Here is a 20,770-nt window from a genome sequence, read left to right on the forward strand (position 1 = left end):
GCCTTTTCAATCTGGAAACATTTTCTTTAACTTTTGTTTGGCGCCTATCAGTTTTCTTTAGTTTTAAGTGTTGTACCTGGCCGGTGTTCTCAGTGATTAGAGCAGCAGCCCACACACCATGGGGGGGGGGGGTGTGTGTCTCAGGTTTGATTCCAAGTCAAGGGCATATTAACTGGGTTGTGGATTCTATCTCAGGCCCTGGTTGAGGCGCATGTTCCTACTGTGTCTCACATAAATGTTTTTTTCTCTCTCCACTACCTTCCACTCTCACTAAAAAAAAAAAAAAAAAAAAAAAAAAAAAAAAAAAAAAATCCTTGGGTGAAGATTAATAAACAAACAAACAAACAAACAAACTCTTGTACCCAGATTTTCATTCAAACTGAGCATTTATTTTTACTCACTTTTGTCAGAAATCAAGAGAAATAAGTCAATCTTCATATTTTAGTAAGTAATTCTATAGTCGCCATTACTCAGTCCTACCTTTTATAAATTATGACATTTACTCTCCATCTCTAACTAGGTTTTGGATGACAGAGACTTTGTTCTCCTGGAAGTAATGGGAAGGAAGCTTAGCTAGATGTATGAATTTTTAAGTGGCACTGAGTTAGGGAGTTGGCTTCATGCGTCTTCACAATGCCAATAGGATCAGAGCACTTGAGAGGACTGGCTAAGACTTTGTTCTCTACATGGGTGATGGCAAAGCCAATGGGAACCCCTATTCCAACTCCTTGGCAAAGCTCCCTCTCTACTGGCCCTGTTTGAATGAGCCATGGCCTCACCCTCCTCTGTGGCTCTGTTTATTCTACACTTCCTTTGCCAAATTGGTTCATAGTGTTCTTTATATGTGTTAATAGATTCAATCACAATATTCCATTCTAACTGATGAGACAGGCCTGACTGGGAAAAGATGAGGCTGTTGTAATTGTTCTTAACCCATGAATGTGTTTTCAACCCAGGAAGCCAATTTTTACAGCATTCAAAGTGGCCATTCTCAGGTGTTAATGCTTCATATGATTTGAATATTACCAAAATATATCTGTCTTACTAGATGTTGTTTTTGCCAAGAAAAGTCATCATATTACTAATTTTTTAAAGCATCATTTTACCACAAATTTGAATCAGGTGCCAAAGTAACTACAAGTGTGAATATTTTAAAGTAATGTTTTTTACTGCCAGTGTAGGAGAAATTTCTTTCACTGGCTTATTATTTTGTCAGGATAAGCCCAAAGGAAAGTGGGTATGTCTTATTATTATAATATTTATTTCTTTAAATTTTATTTTGTTGTTTAAAGTATTATACATAGTAGTACATATATCTCCTTTTTTCCCCATTGACCTTCTACCAGCCTCCCCTATACTCTGTTGCATGCCCTATCCCACCCACCCCAGTACTATTAGAGCACTGAAATATTATTTGAGAGTAATTCTTACTTTATAAAGCAGACTTATAAATTTGACAAATGTATCATTCTCTTGAGCTGTTTCTGGGTACAGGCAGTAAATAGAAAGTAATAAGAAACTTTCCTGCAATTGATGAGACTTCATATTAAGAGTAGACCATGGCATTTAATGGTATAGCAATACTTAGTGATTACTGAGATCCAGAGCAGGGAGCATTTTAGGTTATTTTACCCAAAGCCCAGTTTTATTTTAATTTTTTTTTTATTTGGCAAATTATTATATTTTCTTTGGCATATTTTGCATACAGTGGAAGATATACATTGGAGATATATAAACATTTTAGAAGATATAAGTTGCCAATATTTTACTTATGCTTCCAAAAAGACAACTTGGGACATCTACACTCATCAGAAGAAAGTAAACATAGCGGGCAAATCTATTTGGTTTATGTGTCTTTCTAGCAGCTGGTAGGAGTTTAACCAAAATAATGGAAAACTATACTGACAATAAAACTCATTTTATAGAGATGAATCTTAAAGATTCCAATAGGCCTGCATTTAGCTTGGAAACTGTAAACCTTCAGACTGTAATTCAAATTTTATCATCCCTCCTCCCCTTATTTAAACAAGAGCAGGTTGTATTCTTATTTCACTCCAAAAAAATGTAATTACAGAGGAGAAACGCTGATAATGTCATCGCCCCTTATGAACTAATTTTGACCTTTAGGAGGTCAATTAATTGGTCAAATGTCTACTTTTCTATGTGTAACATGGTTTTCCCACTGCTATGATTAAAATTAATGTATTTACAGGTATAGATGAATACTCTCCTTGAATAACAATTTAATGTGCATCTTCAAATTTTGCTCACTAATGCATTTATTTGAAATCAGTTTTCGTCCTGTTTGTTTGATAATTTGAAGCAATACCTGTGGGTCATTTATCCATATGTGGTCCTATAATCTACATTACCAATGCCCATAACATTACAGTAGAGTGCCTTGAAGAGAAACTCATCTCTAGGTGAAGCTTGTTGGCCCTTCTTACTCCATTTCACCCCACTGTCTTTTTTTTTAGACTGTTTACTTCCCCTGGAAGAGCATCGGAATAGTCTCTAGCTGTATTCTGGAAACATGAAAAAGGAAGGGAACTGAGAATTCCACATCTAATTTGAATCTCAGTAGAATCTTCCTTATTTCACTCTTGCAATTTTGCACACACCTTCCTGCTCAAATGACTGACTCTCACTCAGATTCACAGTTTCAGGAGCTTGGAGTATGACTCTTGCAGTCTTTCAAGGAGTGGAAAGGATTTTGTCTGCCCTTGCTCCCTTTAAAGACCTCTGGATTTTGAATCTTTCTGGGATTGAGCCAAACTCACTGTCTGTATCACTTCTCATAGGTATGTCTCTCCAGAGTAATTTAAGTATCTTTTTTTTTTTTTTGCACCATCTCTGTTTTCATTGCTCATCTACTTCATTATCTTTTAAAACTTTGTTGGAATAGTTCACCCATCAGTTTACTCCTATTTCTTCAACATTGCAGAGCCTATACTTATTTATGGACCTTGATTTGGGTAAGTTTCAGAGATAGAGGAAGTAGAACCATGGTCAGTCCATCAAGTTCCCCTGAGCCAGTTCTTACATGTCTTTGATCATTGATATATACAAGAAATTGGTGAATGCTTTCAATATCTTCAAAGAAATGTATAGACACAGGACAATCTGCATAATACTGGGGTTCAGGAGAGTATGTGTGGATGAGAATAAATATGATAATGTGTGGAGTTTTCCTACATAGGTTGAGGAAGTGTAGTCTTTTTTTTTTTTTTTAAAGAACTAAAAGTTGTGTCTGTTAAATTTCTTCTTGCATACATTGATTTGCACTTATCTATAAATAAGTAAAATTTTCAGACATTTGTTTACACTTATTTGTAAATAAATAATACTTTCAAATTCATTTATTTCTCAAACATACATGTTTCAGATACTTACTCTATATTATGTTTGTAACTTGGCACTGAGAAGAAGGTTCCATTTCTAAGACAGGAAGTGCTTTTGGTAGGAGAGAAGTGAGAAAGAATTATAACTTCCTGTGAGAGGAGGCACCAGGAAGGAGCCTAGAATTTGGGGAAGGAGGCAATCATTGGTCAGGTTTTCTTGAGGAATTGGTGCTTGCAGTGTTTGAAAATGTACTTTATCGATTTGAATACTGCATCTATTTGAATACTAAGGTGCCAACATATTTAGAATATATATATATATAACTTTCTGGTGAATTTCACCTTTGTCATTAATATACTTTTCTGCGTTTGTTTTGGTTTTGTATTAAATATATTTTGTCATTTCATCCTCCTTAGTAACGGGATGTTTCTGTGTGTCAGACTGTATGCTAAATAATTTACATGTATTCAGTTCGTTACCCAAATGATACTATGAGATAGATACTATTTTCTCTATTTTAGAGATGAGGAAAAACTATTAATCACAATGTTTAAGTAATTTAGTGAAACATATGATTGGTAGATAGAATAGCAGCATCAGACTAAGACATGCTTTGTAGCTAATTCCTCTCCACCTAGGATACTAATGTCGCTATTATAAATTATATCAATATTTTTGGAACATATCACCAGGTGGGTATATTAGTCTCATCATAGCCACCCAGGTTTTTATCTGTGATTCACAGATATAGTCTATTGCTAGATTTAAAAAACAAACCCTGAGGCATGATCTATATTTTCAATATGATTAAAATTGATTTTAACTATTGCTGAATTTGGAAATATTTCTACCATCTTACTTTACTTTTGTCTTTATTTTACTATGTTTCTTTTATTCTTCCTTTACTTCTTACTTTTGCTTGATCAAATATGTTCTAAATATATATATTCTTTACCATTAAAAAGTAAAATATACAGATTCCATATTTTTTATTTTATGGATATTATTATGCTTTTTCATGGGTATTTATAAAAGACAAAGGTAACTTAATATCTTCATCTTCCTCCTAAACAATGAGAGAAACGTGGTGCATTAGTATGCCAGGCAGTTATAGCATCACAGACCAAGGAGCCCAATCAAAAGTATGATTCTCACAGATCTGAAGGCTGGAAGTCCAAGGCCAAGGTGCCAGGGTTACTTTCTGGTAAGGCCTGTCTTCCAGCTTGTAGCTGTCTGGGAGACATCTTATGGCTACATCCTCACATGGTCTTTCTTCTGGGTACAAGGGGAAAGATATGTAGGCTCTTTTTTCATAACTACACCTGTCCAGTGGGATTGGGGCTCACACTTATGACCTCATTTAACCATAATTACCTCTCTGGAGGTTGAGGCTTTCATGTATGTATTTTGGGGAGACACAATTCAGTCCATAACATTTGGTATAACATAACTCTTATTATCCTCTACCATTCTATATGTTTGTTACTTTTTCCTGCATTTTAGGTCTACCTTTTTATTAACTACCATATTATCATTTTATAATTTCATTTTTGTGTATGTATTCAATGTATTTTGAATTTTTTTCCATATTTGCCTTTCCCCCCCCTCTTACACTTGCTAGAGTTCATTTTTCTTCAATACACATCCTTTAGTTTTGATAGTTTTTTTATGGGTTTTGTTGGTGGTAACATGGTTCAATTTTTGTTTGCCTAAAATTTTCTTAATTTCACTTTCTTTTTGATATTTTAGCTTGCTTTACAATTCTACATTGGAATTTTCTTTATTTTAGACTGTATTATTCTACTACATTCAACCCCCCACCCCAATTATTGACAGCTTTCCTGTATATGTTATTATTATTTCTTAGGAGTCCTCTAGCTTCTTTCTTGCTACTGTTATGCTCATTGGGGATCTGTTTTTAAACTATTTTATGTCTACTAATAGGTTGATTTTTAAAATTTTGTTTGGAAACTACTTTCCTTCCTGAATCTAAATTTTAATCAGTTCTTGAAAAACTCTCAGACCGTGTGTCTTTGAATTTATTCTCTATGATTCTCTCTTTTTTTCTTTCTGAAATTTTTGTCCTCCACATTTAACATTCTATATTTAATTTTTTAAACCAATTATTTTTCTGTACTACATTCTGGGTATTCAATCTGTCTTTTGGTTCACAAATACATTCTATAGCTTTGTCTCATTAGCTTAATTCAACTAATAAGTTTTAAAAATTATTGATTTTTAGAGAGAGGGGAAGGGACAGAAAGAGAGAGAGAAACATCAATTTGTTGTTCCACTTACTAATGCATTCATTGTTGATTCTTGTATATGCCTTGACCAGGGATCAAAGCACTACCTTGGTTTATAAGAATGATGCTTTAATTTACTGAACAATCCATCAGGGATGTAACTAATGAGTTTTTAATTTTAACAATAGATATTCATTCTTGGAGAACTGAGTTATTTAGCAAAACTGACTGATTCTTTTTAATACTATCACATTTTTTTTAATCCTCACTAGGATATGTTTTTTATTGATTTTTAGATAGGAGGAAGGAAAAGAGAGACAGAGACAGAAATGTCAATGAGAGAGAAAAATATTGACTGGTTAACCCCCACTGGAGATCAAACCTGCAACCTAGATATGTGACCTATGAAACCAGCTACCTTACCACCTTTTAGTGCACAGGACAATACTCTGTCCAACTGAGCTACCTCGCCAGAGCTCATTCCTTTCTTATGTTTGATTTCACTTTTTATTTTTTTAAATTTTAATTCATTTGACTATGTTCACAATAGTAAAACTTATTTCCAATTCATGGGGCCATTTTGTGTGTGTGTGTGTGTGTGTGTGTGTGTGTATGGTGGTTCTGCTGAATCTTATTTATTGTGCTTGTTTTCTTATGTTTTGTGTTTTTTGGATTGTGAGCTCAAATTTATTGGGTTTTTATCTCCCTGAATACTGTAATTCCAGAGTGAATCCAGAGAGGGCTTATACTTCCTTCAAAAGATAGCAATTTAGAACCCCTTTTTCTATTTTAATTCTTATCAAAATAAATTTGAAACCCATACTTTTACTGAGCAAGATTGTAGCTTATGAAGTCTTAGGAAGTAATTTCTTTTTTGCTTTTTCAAGACAAATTCCCTTGTTATCTCTTTGCTGACTAGTGAATTTTTCTCCAGCATCTGCTTTACCTGAGATTATAGCAGTTTAGTCTTTATTTAATGGTGTGTAGGTGTGGGTGTGGGTGGGGGCATTTAGAATTGGTCCTATTCTTTGCACAAGTCTGGTGCTTGATTTCAAATTCCACTTGGCTTTAAATATGTTTTTATTGATTTTAGAAGAGAGGAAGGGAGAAGGATAGAGAGAGAGAAACTTCAATGAGAGAGACATTTATAGGCTGCCTCCTGCATGGCCACTATTGGGGATTGCAGGCCTCTCAAATAAGGAAACTGAAACAAACGCCTAGAGAAAGTTAAAGAGGCAAGATTAAACATCATTTCTTTCAAGGGCAAAAACCCAAACATATTAATTCAGTTGCTCATTTGCCTAACAAATATAGAGGTGTTCATAAAGTCTGGAAACTGATATATGTATATATTATCTTGTAAAGGGTAGCTTTAATCTGCTAAAAATAATTTCTTTCCAAACTTTTAATAGACACTGTATATCTTGAATATATCCCATATGTATGGAACTGGTTATTTTAAGATAATTAGGGTGGTGAGTTTTTATATGTGAATATATATATACAATTCATAGAGACAATAAGACAGATGGAATGAAAGTAATAAAAAAAGAGGAGAAAAACACACTCAGAAACACACACACACACACACACACACACACACACACACACACACACGTAAATAAATAAACCAATACAGATAAGTATAAATTATGACAAATTCTATAACAAGAATGAGTAGCTGAAGAACAAGGAAGAAAAAATCGATAGAATACTTTTTAATAGAGTGGGTTTGTAAGGCCCATCTTGGAAGGTGATATTTGAGCTGACCTGAATCATTAGAAGAAATCAACCATGAAAAATGAAAGGGAGAAGAAAATTCCAGGCAGAAAGGGCATGGTTTTCCTGAGGCACAGACAAGAGAACAAGGTGGCCTAAACGTAATTTGCAAGAATAGACATCTTAAACATTTAATTGGGGAACTAGCAAAGTAGGCACACACAAATATGACAGAACTATTTCTAATTGTAAAAAATTCACTTGAAACATGAAGTATATATTGAAGAAAATTATTAAAGTTTTGTAGAATGTTATTACACCTATTAAATGGTTGAATTAGCATTGCTTTACTTTTTGAATATCAGGAGGAGTTTTGAGTGGTTGTATGTGTCCCAATATTTTAAGATCTAGGAACAGAGGAAGTTTAAATCTGACTAAGGGGGATATGAATTAAATTTGGAATGTAATGCAGTAATAAGAATACCCAGTTTAGTAAGGGAATAAAAGTCATTCTGGTTTGATAACATAGAATATAAATATATGAGAATCAAGTGTTAAATGCCACTGAGAAATCTAATGAAAGGGTAAAGTTGTCCTTTGGTTACCTGAAAATCATCACTGAAATAGGAAGCCCAATTTCATTGAAAATCCATTGACACTGAATGCAGATTAAAGTGTAATAAAGAAGAGGGGGCATTGAGAACATTGGGAGAAGACAGTTTCATTTTATTGGAAAACCAGAGGCCCAGTGCACAACATTTATGCACTGGGTGGGGGCAGGGTTCCCTCAGACCAGCCTGTGCCCTCTCTCAGTCTGGGACCCCTCACTCCATACTGCAGCAGAGGCAGGAGAGGCTCCTGCCACCACCACTGTGCTCACCAGCCAGGAGCCAGCTGAGCATCATTCCCCCTGTGGGAGTGCACTGACCACAAGGGGGCAGCTCCTGCTTTTAGTGTCTGCATCCCTGGTGGTCAGTGTGCGTCATAGCGACTGGTCATTCCACCCTTCTGTCAATTTGCCTATTAGCCTTTTATAATATAGGATAAAGTAATGCCAAATGGAAGAGTTTTTAGCATAAAGCACGACTTCATATCAGGTGGAAAAAATTTTAATTGCTTTTATTATTGAACAATTCAAATCTGGGGGGAAATGCAAGAAAAATAGAAAAGCCACTCATATAACTTTCACCCAGAGGCCTTATTCAAGTTTTGTCAATTGTCCTATATTGTCCTTTAGAGAAAAAAAATCCCACTGTGGGGTCGCATGTCACACCCTATTCCCCTACCTCTCTCTTTAGTCTCTAAAAGTTGGAAACAGGTGTGCAGCTGATTCTTGACTCTTTACATTTATTATCATAATTTTATTTTAATCTCTAAAATAGAAGCAATACATTACTATCCTTCCTTTGAGAACTTCTGGGGGAAATGACCCACAGAAACAAGTGCAAAATAGGGTTTAACATATGCAAAAATCTCCCAAGAGATAACCTTTACTGCACACTGAATCTATGCTGCTGCTCACTTCTCTAGGAGTGGGTACTACAAATGCCAGTACAAGGACAAAAAAAAAAAAAATGCATTAATATCCAAGAGCTGCAAATAAAGGAAAAGCACCTTAAAACTTCACAATATGCTTACTCTCTATTCCATCTCTATATGAGAAATTTGCTCATTCATCCATTAGGAATGGGGAGGAAGGGGAGGTACTTATGGCAGGCTTCCCAAGGAATATGATTGCAATTTCAATTTGGAAAATACAATGTTTATTAGCTTTGTGCAGATATTTCAGAAAGCATTGTTATGAGATCAAACTTCTGGATTTCTAGCCCTGGGTCTTCCACACTGAAAAGCACCCAAGCTTAGCCTGGATTGACTTCATCATTGTATAAGGAAAAACAACACTGTATTGTTGACTTCAGGATAAGCTCACACCAATAGGACTTCTCTATCTAATCATGGCCCATGATTTACAACAAAGAAATAAGTTCTCTATGTAAAACCTGTTATTTTTATCAAAAAATACAAATAAAAAAATACAAGTGATAATCTCTATATGAAGCTACTTAGAACTGTGCAATTTGTGGCACTATAATTATTTTTATTGATAATTGCTTCTTCCTCAGACTCCCACACATTCCCAATTTTCATATTTTACTGGAGGCCTGGTGTAGAAAATTTGTGCCCGAGATAGGGTGTGTGTTGCTTAGCTCAGCCTGCACCCTCTCTAATCTGGGATGCCTAAAGGGATGTCCAATTGCCGTTTAGGCCTGATCCCACTGATTGGGCCTAAACAGACAGTCAGGCATCCCTCTCACAATCCAGGACTGTTGACTTCCCAACTGCTCACCTTCCTGATTGCCCCTAACTGCTTCTGCCTACCAGCCTGATTAGTCCCCTTACCACTCCTCTGCCAGCCTGATCAGTACCTAACTGCTCCCCTGCTGGCCAGATTGCCTCTAACTGCCCTCCCCTGCAGGCCTGGTTGTCCCCAACTGGCTTCCCAGGCAGGTCTGGTCATCCCCAACTGCCCACCCCTGCAGGCCTGGGTCATCCCCAACTGCCCTCCCCTGCAGGCCTGGTTTTTACCAACTGCCTTCCCTTACAGGCCTGGTCCCTCCCAACTGCCCTCCCCTGCTGACCATCTTATGGTGGCCATCTTGTGTCCACATGGGGGTGGTCATGTTTGACCACATGGGAGATGCCATCTTGTGTGTTGGATTGATGGTCAATTTGCATATTAGCTCTTTATTACATAGGATGTAGGTTCATTTGTGTTTTAGGACCTTCTGATTTTGGCAAATTTACTTGGAGAAGCTTTAATCATTAACTGCCTGTTCCTCTCCCTTTCAAAACACCCCAAAGATCTTTCATCGACATAAAAACTACATCTTATTTATAGTGTTGTAAATCATGGATCATGATTCTTTACTTTCACAACCTCATCACTCCTGAAGATCATTTTGGTTTGGGTTTGTCTGATGTTTCCTCCTTTCTAGACTTAGGATGTGTATTTTGGGGCAGGAGTACTACCTGGCAATGCTGTATTCTTCTCATTGCATCTTATCTGGTGGCCCACAATGTCAACCAGACCCTTGACTGATGGTGATAACTTTTATTATTGATTATAAAGATGGCTTCCAGGGTTCTTTGCTATAAAATAACTAGTTTCCTTTTTGAAATTAATAAATATGTTTTTAGAGAGATACTTTGAGACTCTGTTCCTCATCCAACTTTCACCCATACAATTGAGCTATCAATTGATATTTCCCCCTGAATGAATTATTGTTATGACAGTGGCCAAATGGTGACTTGCTAATTCCAACATGATGTTTTGTTTTGTTTTGTCTTTTTAGTTAGCAAAGTACTATAGGAAGATATTTCATTCTCCTTGTTTATTTTTGTGCAGGTTGACTCATGGATTCCTATTCTATTCAATGAAGTTTGTCTATAAATTAATTTCCTTCTTTATTTTTTTCTATCCCCTCTTCTCTCTCTTTCTTCCATTTTTCTTACTTTCTTCTTTTTACTTTTAGGTCTTCCTTTCTCCTTTTATTCTCCCTCATTTCCTCTCTCTAACCTACGTAACCTCTCTCTCTTTCCTTTTGCCTTCCTTCCTTCCTTTATTATATTTTTTCTTTTGAGATTCAAAACATATTTTATGGTCCATAATTATTTTGCACTCAAATTGTCCAGATTTGATCAGTAGAAGCCTTCTTCAGGCTGGCTACTGTGTCATTCTGACACGATATCATTATTTTTTGAGCAATTTTTTGCTTTCTTATTCAGCAAAATATCTGCCTCATATTGTGTTTTTATGCTTTTCCTAACCCAGCTCTGGAGTAAACCATTTCTCCAAAGAGGTGGTTTTATTCAGTAGAGAAACTGAGGTCTAAACTATAGAGATAACCCTGCTCCTAGATTATGTACAAGCATGATAGAAATTATCTGTATATTGAGCATTCACACAATCCCAGTTAGATTTATTTCTACATCTATCTATCTAAATACACTGAAGTGCATAAGTGCACATTGATAGATTAAATTCTAAAGCAAACCCATAGCATCCTTTCAAGATTTTTCAGTTTACATTTGTATCCCGTTTCCTGATAATGAGAACCCAGTTCCACTGTCCTCAGTAGATTTATTTATTTACTCAATCAACCTGTATTGTAGTTAGGTTCACAGCCACACCAGATGAGTGTGCTGCACAGATATTCTCAATGTGGAGGTGCCAGCCGCCACTGGGCTCATGTCTAACACTCGGCTTGCATGGACCCACATTCCAAACAGGGTGAATTATTCAGGAAGCTTGGGAAACAATAGAAATTGGTGGTAGACATTTTTCACAATCATCTAAGATTATATTAAAAGGATGACATTGCATATTTTTTAGCATCTTTACAGCATTCCACCAGCCTCTCTCTGACCTCCCAAACTGTCCAACTTTAAAGTAACTGTAAATAAAGATAACTTCAGCATGCACATTATTTTAGATGTGCGAAATTTTCAACCCTGTTGCCTCTTATTTGCTATTTCTGTCCCATCAGTTTAACGTTATAATTTACAACACTTTAGATTGGCATTTTACTGTCAAAAGAAATATCAGCATGCTTTTCACTGATGTATTTCTGAATTAAAATTTTAAAACCTTGAAATTGCATGTATTTCTTTTGTCAGTAAGAATAATAAATACTGAGTGGACTTCAAATCAGGTATGAAGTTTTTATATCCTAAGTCTTGAAATGAAAATCTCAAACATGACAGTGAGGCAACATAATTATAATGACCCTGTAAAGCAAGGAGGTGCCCATGTTTACTGAGAGTGAAATGAAATTGAGGCAGGCAGGATCACAATTCACTGTGGGTGTTATAACACATTGTCAGATCATAGAGCCCAGGAACAATGACCCGTGCATGAATATTACATGTTTATTCCAAATTTATAGATATAACAAATTTATATCTATTTTGTATCTATTCATTTCTGACCCTCATATTCTCAGTTGTAAATTTGTAACTCCAAACACTCCTGCTATTAATCTATTAAATAGGCCAATTCCTGAGTTTTAGAGTCATTACTGAAAGTTTCACTGGTATTTTTAGTGACATTATGTTTGTACATACAGGGAACAAATACAGGAAGTAAGTAACATTTTTCTCTTCCATTTCAAACGGAGTTAGGACACTAGGAATTTCAGCCTCAGAGACACAATATCTTTAACCCATTACTAGCTATAAGGGAATGGTCAGCAATCCACCATTAACTCTGCTTTGCAGGCTAAGGTTTTGTTATTCAACTTCTAATTTTTAAAAACTATTTGAGAAAGTGATAGCAGGAGTTATTAGTTATAATCTGAATTTTCTATAGCTGCATAGAACAACCCAAAAACCCAGTAGCTCAGCATGGTGATAATTTACTCTCTCTTCTTTTTCTGCGGAGCAACTTCTAATTCAGGAGCAACTTGGCTAGGAAGTTCTGGCTTGAAGTGTTTTGATGAGGTTGAAGTTATGTTTCCCAGGGCCTCAATCATCTGAGGGCTTGACTAGGATTGGAGGTCCCACTTCAAGATGGCTTTGCTCACATAGCTAGCTATTTGCTGCTGACTGTTTGGAGGTCTTCTTTTCTTGCTTCCCCACCAAACCACTTGAAGCTCCTATGGCACCTGGTCTGACAGTCCCACAGCAAGTGGTCCAAGAGACCAAGGTGAAGCCTCTAATGCCATTTATTAGTAAGCCCTGGGAGTCACAGGAACTGCACCTAAACAGCTTTCTTTCCTCTTGGACATCCCAGGAGCTTCATTTGGATATGAACTTGACTTAGTGAGTTATTAAATTTTTAGCAGATTCTCTAATGCAAGCATGTAAAACTCATGGCTCACAGGCAGCATGCCACACACAATGAATATTTTTGCAGACCAGCCAATATAACGGTATGTAATAAACCTTTTAATACAATTTTTATAATTTAATTTTATAATTTCCAGTTATACCTAATTATTATTAATACTAGAAGCCTGGTGCACACAATTCATGCACTCTGGGCAGGGTGGTCCCTCAGCCCAGCCTGTGCCCTCTCACAGGAGCCCTCAATGATGTCCAACCCATTGCTCAGGCCTGTTCCCAAGTGGGCCTAAGCTGGCAGTTGGACATCCTTAGTGCTGCTCTGGAGGTGGGAGAGGTTCCTGCCACTGCCACTGCCTCTGCCACTGCCAGTGCACTTGCTAGCCATGAGCCCAACTCGGGATTTCTGACTGAGCAGCGCTCCCCCTGTGGGAGTGTACTGATCACCAGGGGGAAGTTCCTGTGTTAGCATTCTGCCCCCTGGTGGTCAGAGTGCATTATAGCAATTGGTTGTTCCACCATTTGGTTGGTTTACATATTAGCCTTTTATTATATAGGATGGAACTACCTGACAGTCATTGTGCCCCACTGAGGGGTCTTGGATTGTGAGAGAGCACAGGGCAGGCTGAGGGACCCCACCAGTGCACAATTGAAGCTGGGGAGGGAAGCGGGAGATTGGTCAGCCAGGGAGGAACAGCCTATGGATTCCTCTAATATTTTTATGGTTCCCCATTTTATGTTTAAGTTCATTATCCATTTTGAGTTTATTTTTGTGTATGGTTTAAGTAGATGGTCTAGTTTCATTTTTTAAAATATATTTTATGATTTTTTATAGAGAGGAAGGGAGAAGGATAGAGTTAGAAACACTGATGAGAGAAACATCAATCAGCTGCCTCCTGCATACTCCCTACTAGGAATGTGCTCACAACCAATGCACATGCCCTTGACCAGAATCAAACCTGGAACCTTTCAGTCCACAGGCCGACACTCTATTCACCAAGCCAAACCAGTTAAGGCTAGTTTCATTTTTTTGCAAGTTACACATAATTATTAATAAGGAACTACAATGTTCACTAATAACTGATTACTATTAGTATAATTGTAATGCATTCATTTCTCTTATGCACCTTACAGTGCAGGTACACCATTTCTCTCCACTAATACTAGCAGTGAATATTTTGGCAGCCAATTGCTAAAAGTTAGTCTTGGACTGACTTGTTTGGTGTGTGCACCAAGAAATATTTTGTTCTCAGAGAACAAGAAAAAAATGTTTATTTGTGTTATGATTATTAATTTGTGGAGTTATTCAGTATCTGGTAAATTAATGTTCAAGAAAAATATTATTTTTTATTAAAATGTTCTATTATTTTATGTTAATGATTACTCATTTATTTCTGCCCTTGGTATTTAGCATGTCTCTACATTTCAATGAAAATTGAAGCTTTTGTGCGTGTATTTTTGCGGCCCACATAAACTTAAACCTTGTTTATTTGGCCTGTGTTAGCTTTTGAGTTTGACATGCTTGCTTTAATGGGATGAAACATTGGAAGGCCTTTGGAGGTGATGAATATACTTTCATGTTGAAGAAACATGAATCTCTGTGTCCCAAAGGGCAAACTCTGGTAACCATGCTCCAAGAGAGCCATAAATCTTAACTTCCTATTATTCATACTTTTGGGTAGTACCTTCCCACACTGATTCAGTGCTGACCTGTGTGACAAATAGATCATTGCAGAAGTGACAGGTGCAGTTACTCAATTGTAGCCTCTCATCTGAAGACCTGCGACAATTCTAGGCCACTCACACACTCAATATACAAAGATAGGATAGGCATAGAGCTACCACTTTAGACTTTCCAGTTCAAATGGAGAAAAACAGGAGTTCCGTAGTGGTTCTGAAATTCAGTCAGGCACATGTTGCCAATTCCTTTATTAGAATTCATGTCTTCTAATTCCTAGAAATTATCATCTATAGCTCTTGGTTGTGCTTTCTGGATTCTCAGTTTAATCAATCTGACCCATGTTTTCCTTTTAAAATAAAACATAGTCCATGTTCACAGCTGCGTAGTTTCCTGCCTGTAGAAGTTTATCATCTAAAGACCTTTTCTCATTTTGTACCATCTCTAGTCCTTTCAGTCCAAGCTTGTGGTGTTTTCTCCAGTACAGTTCTCTTAAAAATCGGTAGCCTCTCTGTGAATGCTATTCAGATTTACTCTATTAAACAGTTTTTTATTTTTATTTTTTACATTGGGTTTCTGCTGGCATGCTAAGGGCAAGGTGCCCTTAAGATTATTAGAACCCCTATTATATAATTCAGAGGACATGTATTAAACACCAATATGATTCCTAGAAGTATTTTTTTCTGAGTAAATGGTTTTTTGAGGCACCACCTAATATGTTTTGAAGTCTTAACATGGATTTTATATTCACACCTCATGTTATTTTTAGATTACGTTTTAGTGGTAGTTGATCTTTGCCTGAATATCGTTTATTCATTTTTTTTCTGCATTGTTTGCCAACTGAAGTGACTATTATTGAGAAAACGTTATCTTCAACTGTATGTTTCATATTTAACAGTTTTTCTTTAGCTTTTCTCACTTCTTTTTTCCCTTTTACTATAAATTGAAAGGTGTCAGAATTCCCTGCCTTAAAATGCCAGTAGCTCGATTACAAATATCTCAAGTATACCTTCTTCCTTCCCGTATTAACACAGTGTTGCTAAATGTCCCATTGCAACAACACAAGATCTGGTTTTCTCTCATTTCCAATAACATTTTTCCCCACCTTCCTTCAAGCCATTTCCAACAAACTCCAGAGCCTTTAGACTTCAAGTAATAGTACTTTCCAGGCCCATTCAACTTATTTGGACATCCCAATGCCTAAATCACTGTCACATTTTTAGATTTATATTACAACATGACAAATCACTCCAAAATACAATGGCTTAACCTCATGGTTTTTTTATCTCTTCAAGGGCCTCTCCATAAGATTGCTCAAGTATGATGGCTGACTTTTCAGGGTTAGTAGTCTCAGAGTTCAAGGTGAAAACTAGCCTTGAAAGTCATGCACAGTCACCACTTCCATAGTTTTCTACTGACAACAGAGGTCAGCCCTAATTTGATGTAGAAGGGGTCTACAAGATGGTGTGAATTAATGGAGTCCCTCTTGGAAATGTTAAAGATAATACAAGGAGATGGGGGGAAAACTTAAATGTTTAATAGCAACTTAGTAATATGGCCTATAATTGTCTTCTACTAAAATGCATCCCATGTAGAAAAATGAAAGGACTTAACACTTTAAAATTCAAAAATTCCTTAGGACCAAGCAGAACATTGTTATGGTTACTGATGAAGTCTTGTTTTATGAACTTAATTATGCCCAATTCAGTTCACAGCAATCTGTGTTATGTAGCTGCTTTGCATCAGAGAAGGTCATGTTCTCACAAATAGATCTACTCATTTTGAAGTATTTCTAAGCTAGTATGGATATTTAGAGACTTCCTAGTGTTCAACAACAGAATCAAATGATCCTCTTGTCAAGAATAGTCATTAACATTACAGCTGGATGTTTACTTTCTAAGTGCAGACATTGACTCCTTTCAATATTATTTTGATTGAACAGATTTAAAAGCATGTGTATGCATGCAACTAGTCTAAATAGATGACTTCTCTAAGATCAGCTACTTCAGTGGGGAATGCAAATGAAAAACAATGTAACTTAGAAAAATATATAGATGAGCTGTATGCTTGACATTGAAATAGAGTCTTTTTTTTAAAATATATATTTTATTGATTTTGTACAGAGAGGAAGGGAGAGATATAGAGAGTTAGAAACATCGATGAGAGAGAGTCAGCGATTAGCTGCCTCTTGCACACCCCCTACTGGGGATATGCCTGCAACCAAGGTACATGCCCCTGACCGGAATCGAACCCGGGACCCTTAAGTCCCCAAGCTGACGCTCCATCCATTGAGCCAAACCGGTTTTGGCTGAAATAGAATCTTAATATTAATTTTAAGTCAAGAAATTAAGTTTAATCCTATTTTTACATAGAATTCTTTTGATGGAAAAGGATATACTCAACCTCTGTGATTAATCCTTAAAGAAATTCGAATGATAATTACTAAACTTTAAATATTATAAACCATTAAAAAAGGAAGAAGGAGTTTTCTATTGTACTTAACTACTATTACTAGTTAAACAAAATAGAACACTTTAAAAAATAATGTAATGGTCAATTTTTAAGAGTTTTTATTATAAATTTACTTTTAATAAATTAATGGCAGGTCTTGGTCTCAATCCATTCTATAGAAATTATTTTTTGGTGTGCATATATTATTTGATTGAAATAAATATGTGAATAACCTCAGATTTGTAAGCAAATTAGCACAGTTTAAATTTACTCTGGTAGGTCAATTTGGTATAGGGAACTCTATGAAAAGGAAATGCTTTTGGGGACTTATTTTAGAGATATATTATTTTCTATGGACTATAAATTTTCTATGCATACTAATGTCATATGCATGTCTCTACTGAAAGTCATAACAGTAATTGTTTGATGGTGCTATTTTAAAGTTATCTATAATAATAAAAGGATAATATGCTAATCTGTCCAGACATCCTTCTGGGACAAAGCCGGGGCCCAGGAGAAGCCAGCCTGGGTCCCATGTGCCAGAGGAAAGTCAGTGCTGGCAGTTGGGGAAAGGAAGGCCTACTCTTGTATGAATTGTATGCATCAGGCCTCTTGTTTTTTAATAAAAGATTTAATCTTATTTCAAACTTGGCGTGCGTGTGTATGTGTGTGTGTGTGTGTGTGTGTGTGTGTGGACATTCAGAGAAGGGTGGCTGATCCTTATGTTTAAATGTATTCTTTGTAATGTTTGTTAGGATTTTATAAACTTATAAATAATTTATAATGCAAATATATCTTTGGATTAAATTAGACATTAATCCATAAAAATAGATTCATCTTAATTGATAATAGTAAATTTAGCATTTTGTCATCTAAATAACAGGCCTCTAGAAAATTAAGGAAATAGATATAATATTGAAAGTTTAAGAGGAAGGCACTTGAATAGTTGAGAAAGGTTTAATTTGTATGTTCTAATCTCTGTAGGCAGGGTCAAGGGCAGAAGTACAGCAGTGAACTATTAACAGCAGAGGGACATAGAATGAACTGTGACAGAGTGAGAAAGAAGTCAAGAAGAAAATAATAAGGAATGCTAATTCCAGAGACAACGATTCATTTAGGTTCAATCTTTATGTCTTTCCCTGAAATAATACCTCTTTCTCACAGTTCTTCATTCTTCTGTACTGAATACAACACCAGCAAGGACCAACAAAGCAGGAGTTGGAGACAATGGCTGAGATCAGGGAGCATCACCAGAGGAAACTTAGTGAAGCTTGCTGCACACAGATTTTAACTTCTCCATTTCTTCTGCTCTCTCACAGGTTTTCTGAACCAGATGAATAACTCGAGTCACTCTGTCCTTCAGCCTTCATTCCAAGGATGCATGCAGCTCATTCAAGTGGATGATCAACTGGTAAATTTATATGAGGTGGCACAAAGGAAACCAGGAAGTTTTGCAAACGTCAGCATTGACATGTGCGCCATCATAGACAGGTAACCAGTCTTTTCATCCTGCTTCACATTGACCAGACTTTTCAAATTCATATTTATGTTGTGGGGTGAATGAAACATTCACCCTCCCACCCACCCCTCTGATGGGTTAGGCAGGAAGAGCCTTGTGCCATGCCGGTGGTCCTACATGTGGATTCTAGCAATGCCTTTTATAGCAGGACATGGATATACATGAGAGAACAATCTGTGATGCCGCATTACTTCATCACCCTTGCTCAATGAGTGTGAGCATTATGTAAGTGGCTTTGCAATCAATGGCTGAGATATGAAGGGACTCCGTTTATTCTTAGTTTTGCTTCCTACATCCACAAGCAGAGATGCCCTTCTCTCCTTGTCTTGGTCACAACTCATCCTTATCATATTGCCCCAGCTGAAGCCTCCTCAAAGTAAAAGAAGAATTAAAAAATGTTGGTAGGCTATGTGGGGGCTTACAGAAGCAGAATGTTTAATGTAATTGAGTTTGCTTATAAAATACATGTGTGAAAATATTGCAAAATCTAATCTTTATTAGTTTTTGCAACTCTAAGGAGGAGCTTTTTAGGAAAACTGAGTTGACTTCTCACACAATGGAAAGATACCTCTTTTGTATGAAATATTGTGACATAATTATATACTTTACTTTAATATGCTTCTAAAATTGCCTTTTCTTCTAGTGTAAAAATATTTTTCATATGTTTTGCCTATATACAAATAACACCTAACCATTTACTGAATTTAACCTGGTGAATAAAGATGATTAAAAAAAACATTTTAAAATTATTCTGAAAGATAATCTAATTAATTTTATATTTTAAGAGATGAAAGTTCTATGTCTCAATATGCTCCCCCCCAAATATATATACTTGAAATCTCTAATAATATCATTTAATTTAAGAAGATATCCTTGGGGAAGTCATTCAAAGATATATGATTAATCTTAAAAATATATAAAGCCATTTATAAAAAATTAAGTTTTTCCATATAATCTAAATAAAATACTATTTGTGTTAAATAAATTAATTTATGATAGGTACAGATTATGACTTTTTAAAGTCTTAACATATTTGTAATAAAATTTGATGTATCACAGTATTTATTTCTATTACTGATGGCAATCTAAACAGTTTATATTTAAACAGAACAATGAAAAATTTTAATAGAAATATACTCATAATTTTGAGCCATCAATATTGTGTAATACTGTTGTTTCTGCCTAATGAAAATGGTAGCAGTAATCAGAAAATGTGAGAGATGAAGTTTTATAAACATATTCTGGTATTAGATGTTTATCTGTAAATTTAGTAATTGTTTTCCATTCAGAAAGATTTTTCTTTGTAGTAATAGTTATACAGCATATAGAGATATTTTATGACTTTGTCCATTTTCCATGCCAGTAGCTTTAATAATATAATAATTTCTGTCTGTAATAACCAAGTTAGTTCTTTCTGCTTTTGTAAACATGCTAGATTTTATGGCAATATTGCTGTTTCACTTCAAACACCATGTTTCCTGAGCATTATAGTTAAATTGTTTAAATTGTTTGCAACTGAAGAAGTATGGGAGAGATATTGACATTTTAATAGATTACTCCCATGAAAAAAGTGGGAGTCAAATTGGCCTCAAAAGAATGAATGAGATTTTGGTAAATGAACAGAGTAGAATATGGTCTTCCTGGTGAAGATGTAGTATGGTAAATGCAAATTTCAATTTTTGGTAGCTAGAGGAATAGAGTTAGTCCCATTGTCTATGTTGTCAAGTATTCTTCAGCTAACAGAACAGGGAATTTCTTTCTTGCCCTCCTGGATGATAACCCACCTCTGATACAGGTCCACAAATTTCCTAAAACCACTATGGAATTCATGTTCTATTTGTCTTATTTCTTAAGGAAATAACTTCTGTACATTAACTACCAATATGTAGGAAACCACATTCCTTTATTTACTTAAAATGTCTTCAGGTCAAAATCTTAATCTGTGAAGTGTTATATTTTTATAAATATGACACA

The 20,770-nt window shown here is 35.7% G+C and overlaps 1 protein-coding gene across 1 annotated transcript in view; it reads left to right on the forward strand.

Moving 5' to 3' along the window:
* CNTNAP2 (contactin associated protein 2) overlaps nt 1-20,770 on the forward strand; it is a 1,655,787-nt gene that overhangs the window by 923,604 nt on the left and 711,413 nt on the right. Inside the window, exon 10 of the mRNA XM_036429148.2 lies at nt 18,597-18,768. Within this exon, the coding sequence (XP_036285041.1) occupies nt 18,597-18,768 (172 nt within the window). The remainder of the gene's footprint in view (nt 1-18,596; nt 18,769-20,770) is intronic.

The sequence above is a fragment of the Pipistrellus kuhlii genome, unplaced genomic scaffold (genome assembly GCF_014108245.1).
Source record: "Pipistrellus kuhlii isolate mPipKuh1 unplaced genomic scaffold, mPipKuh1.p scaffold_m20_p_10, whole genome shotgun sequence".
Taxonomy (NCBI): domain Eukaryota; kingdom Metazoa; phylum Chordata; class Mammalia; order Chiroptera; family Vespertilionidae; genus Pipistrellus; species Pipistrellus kuhlii.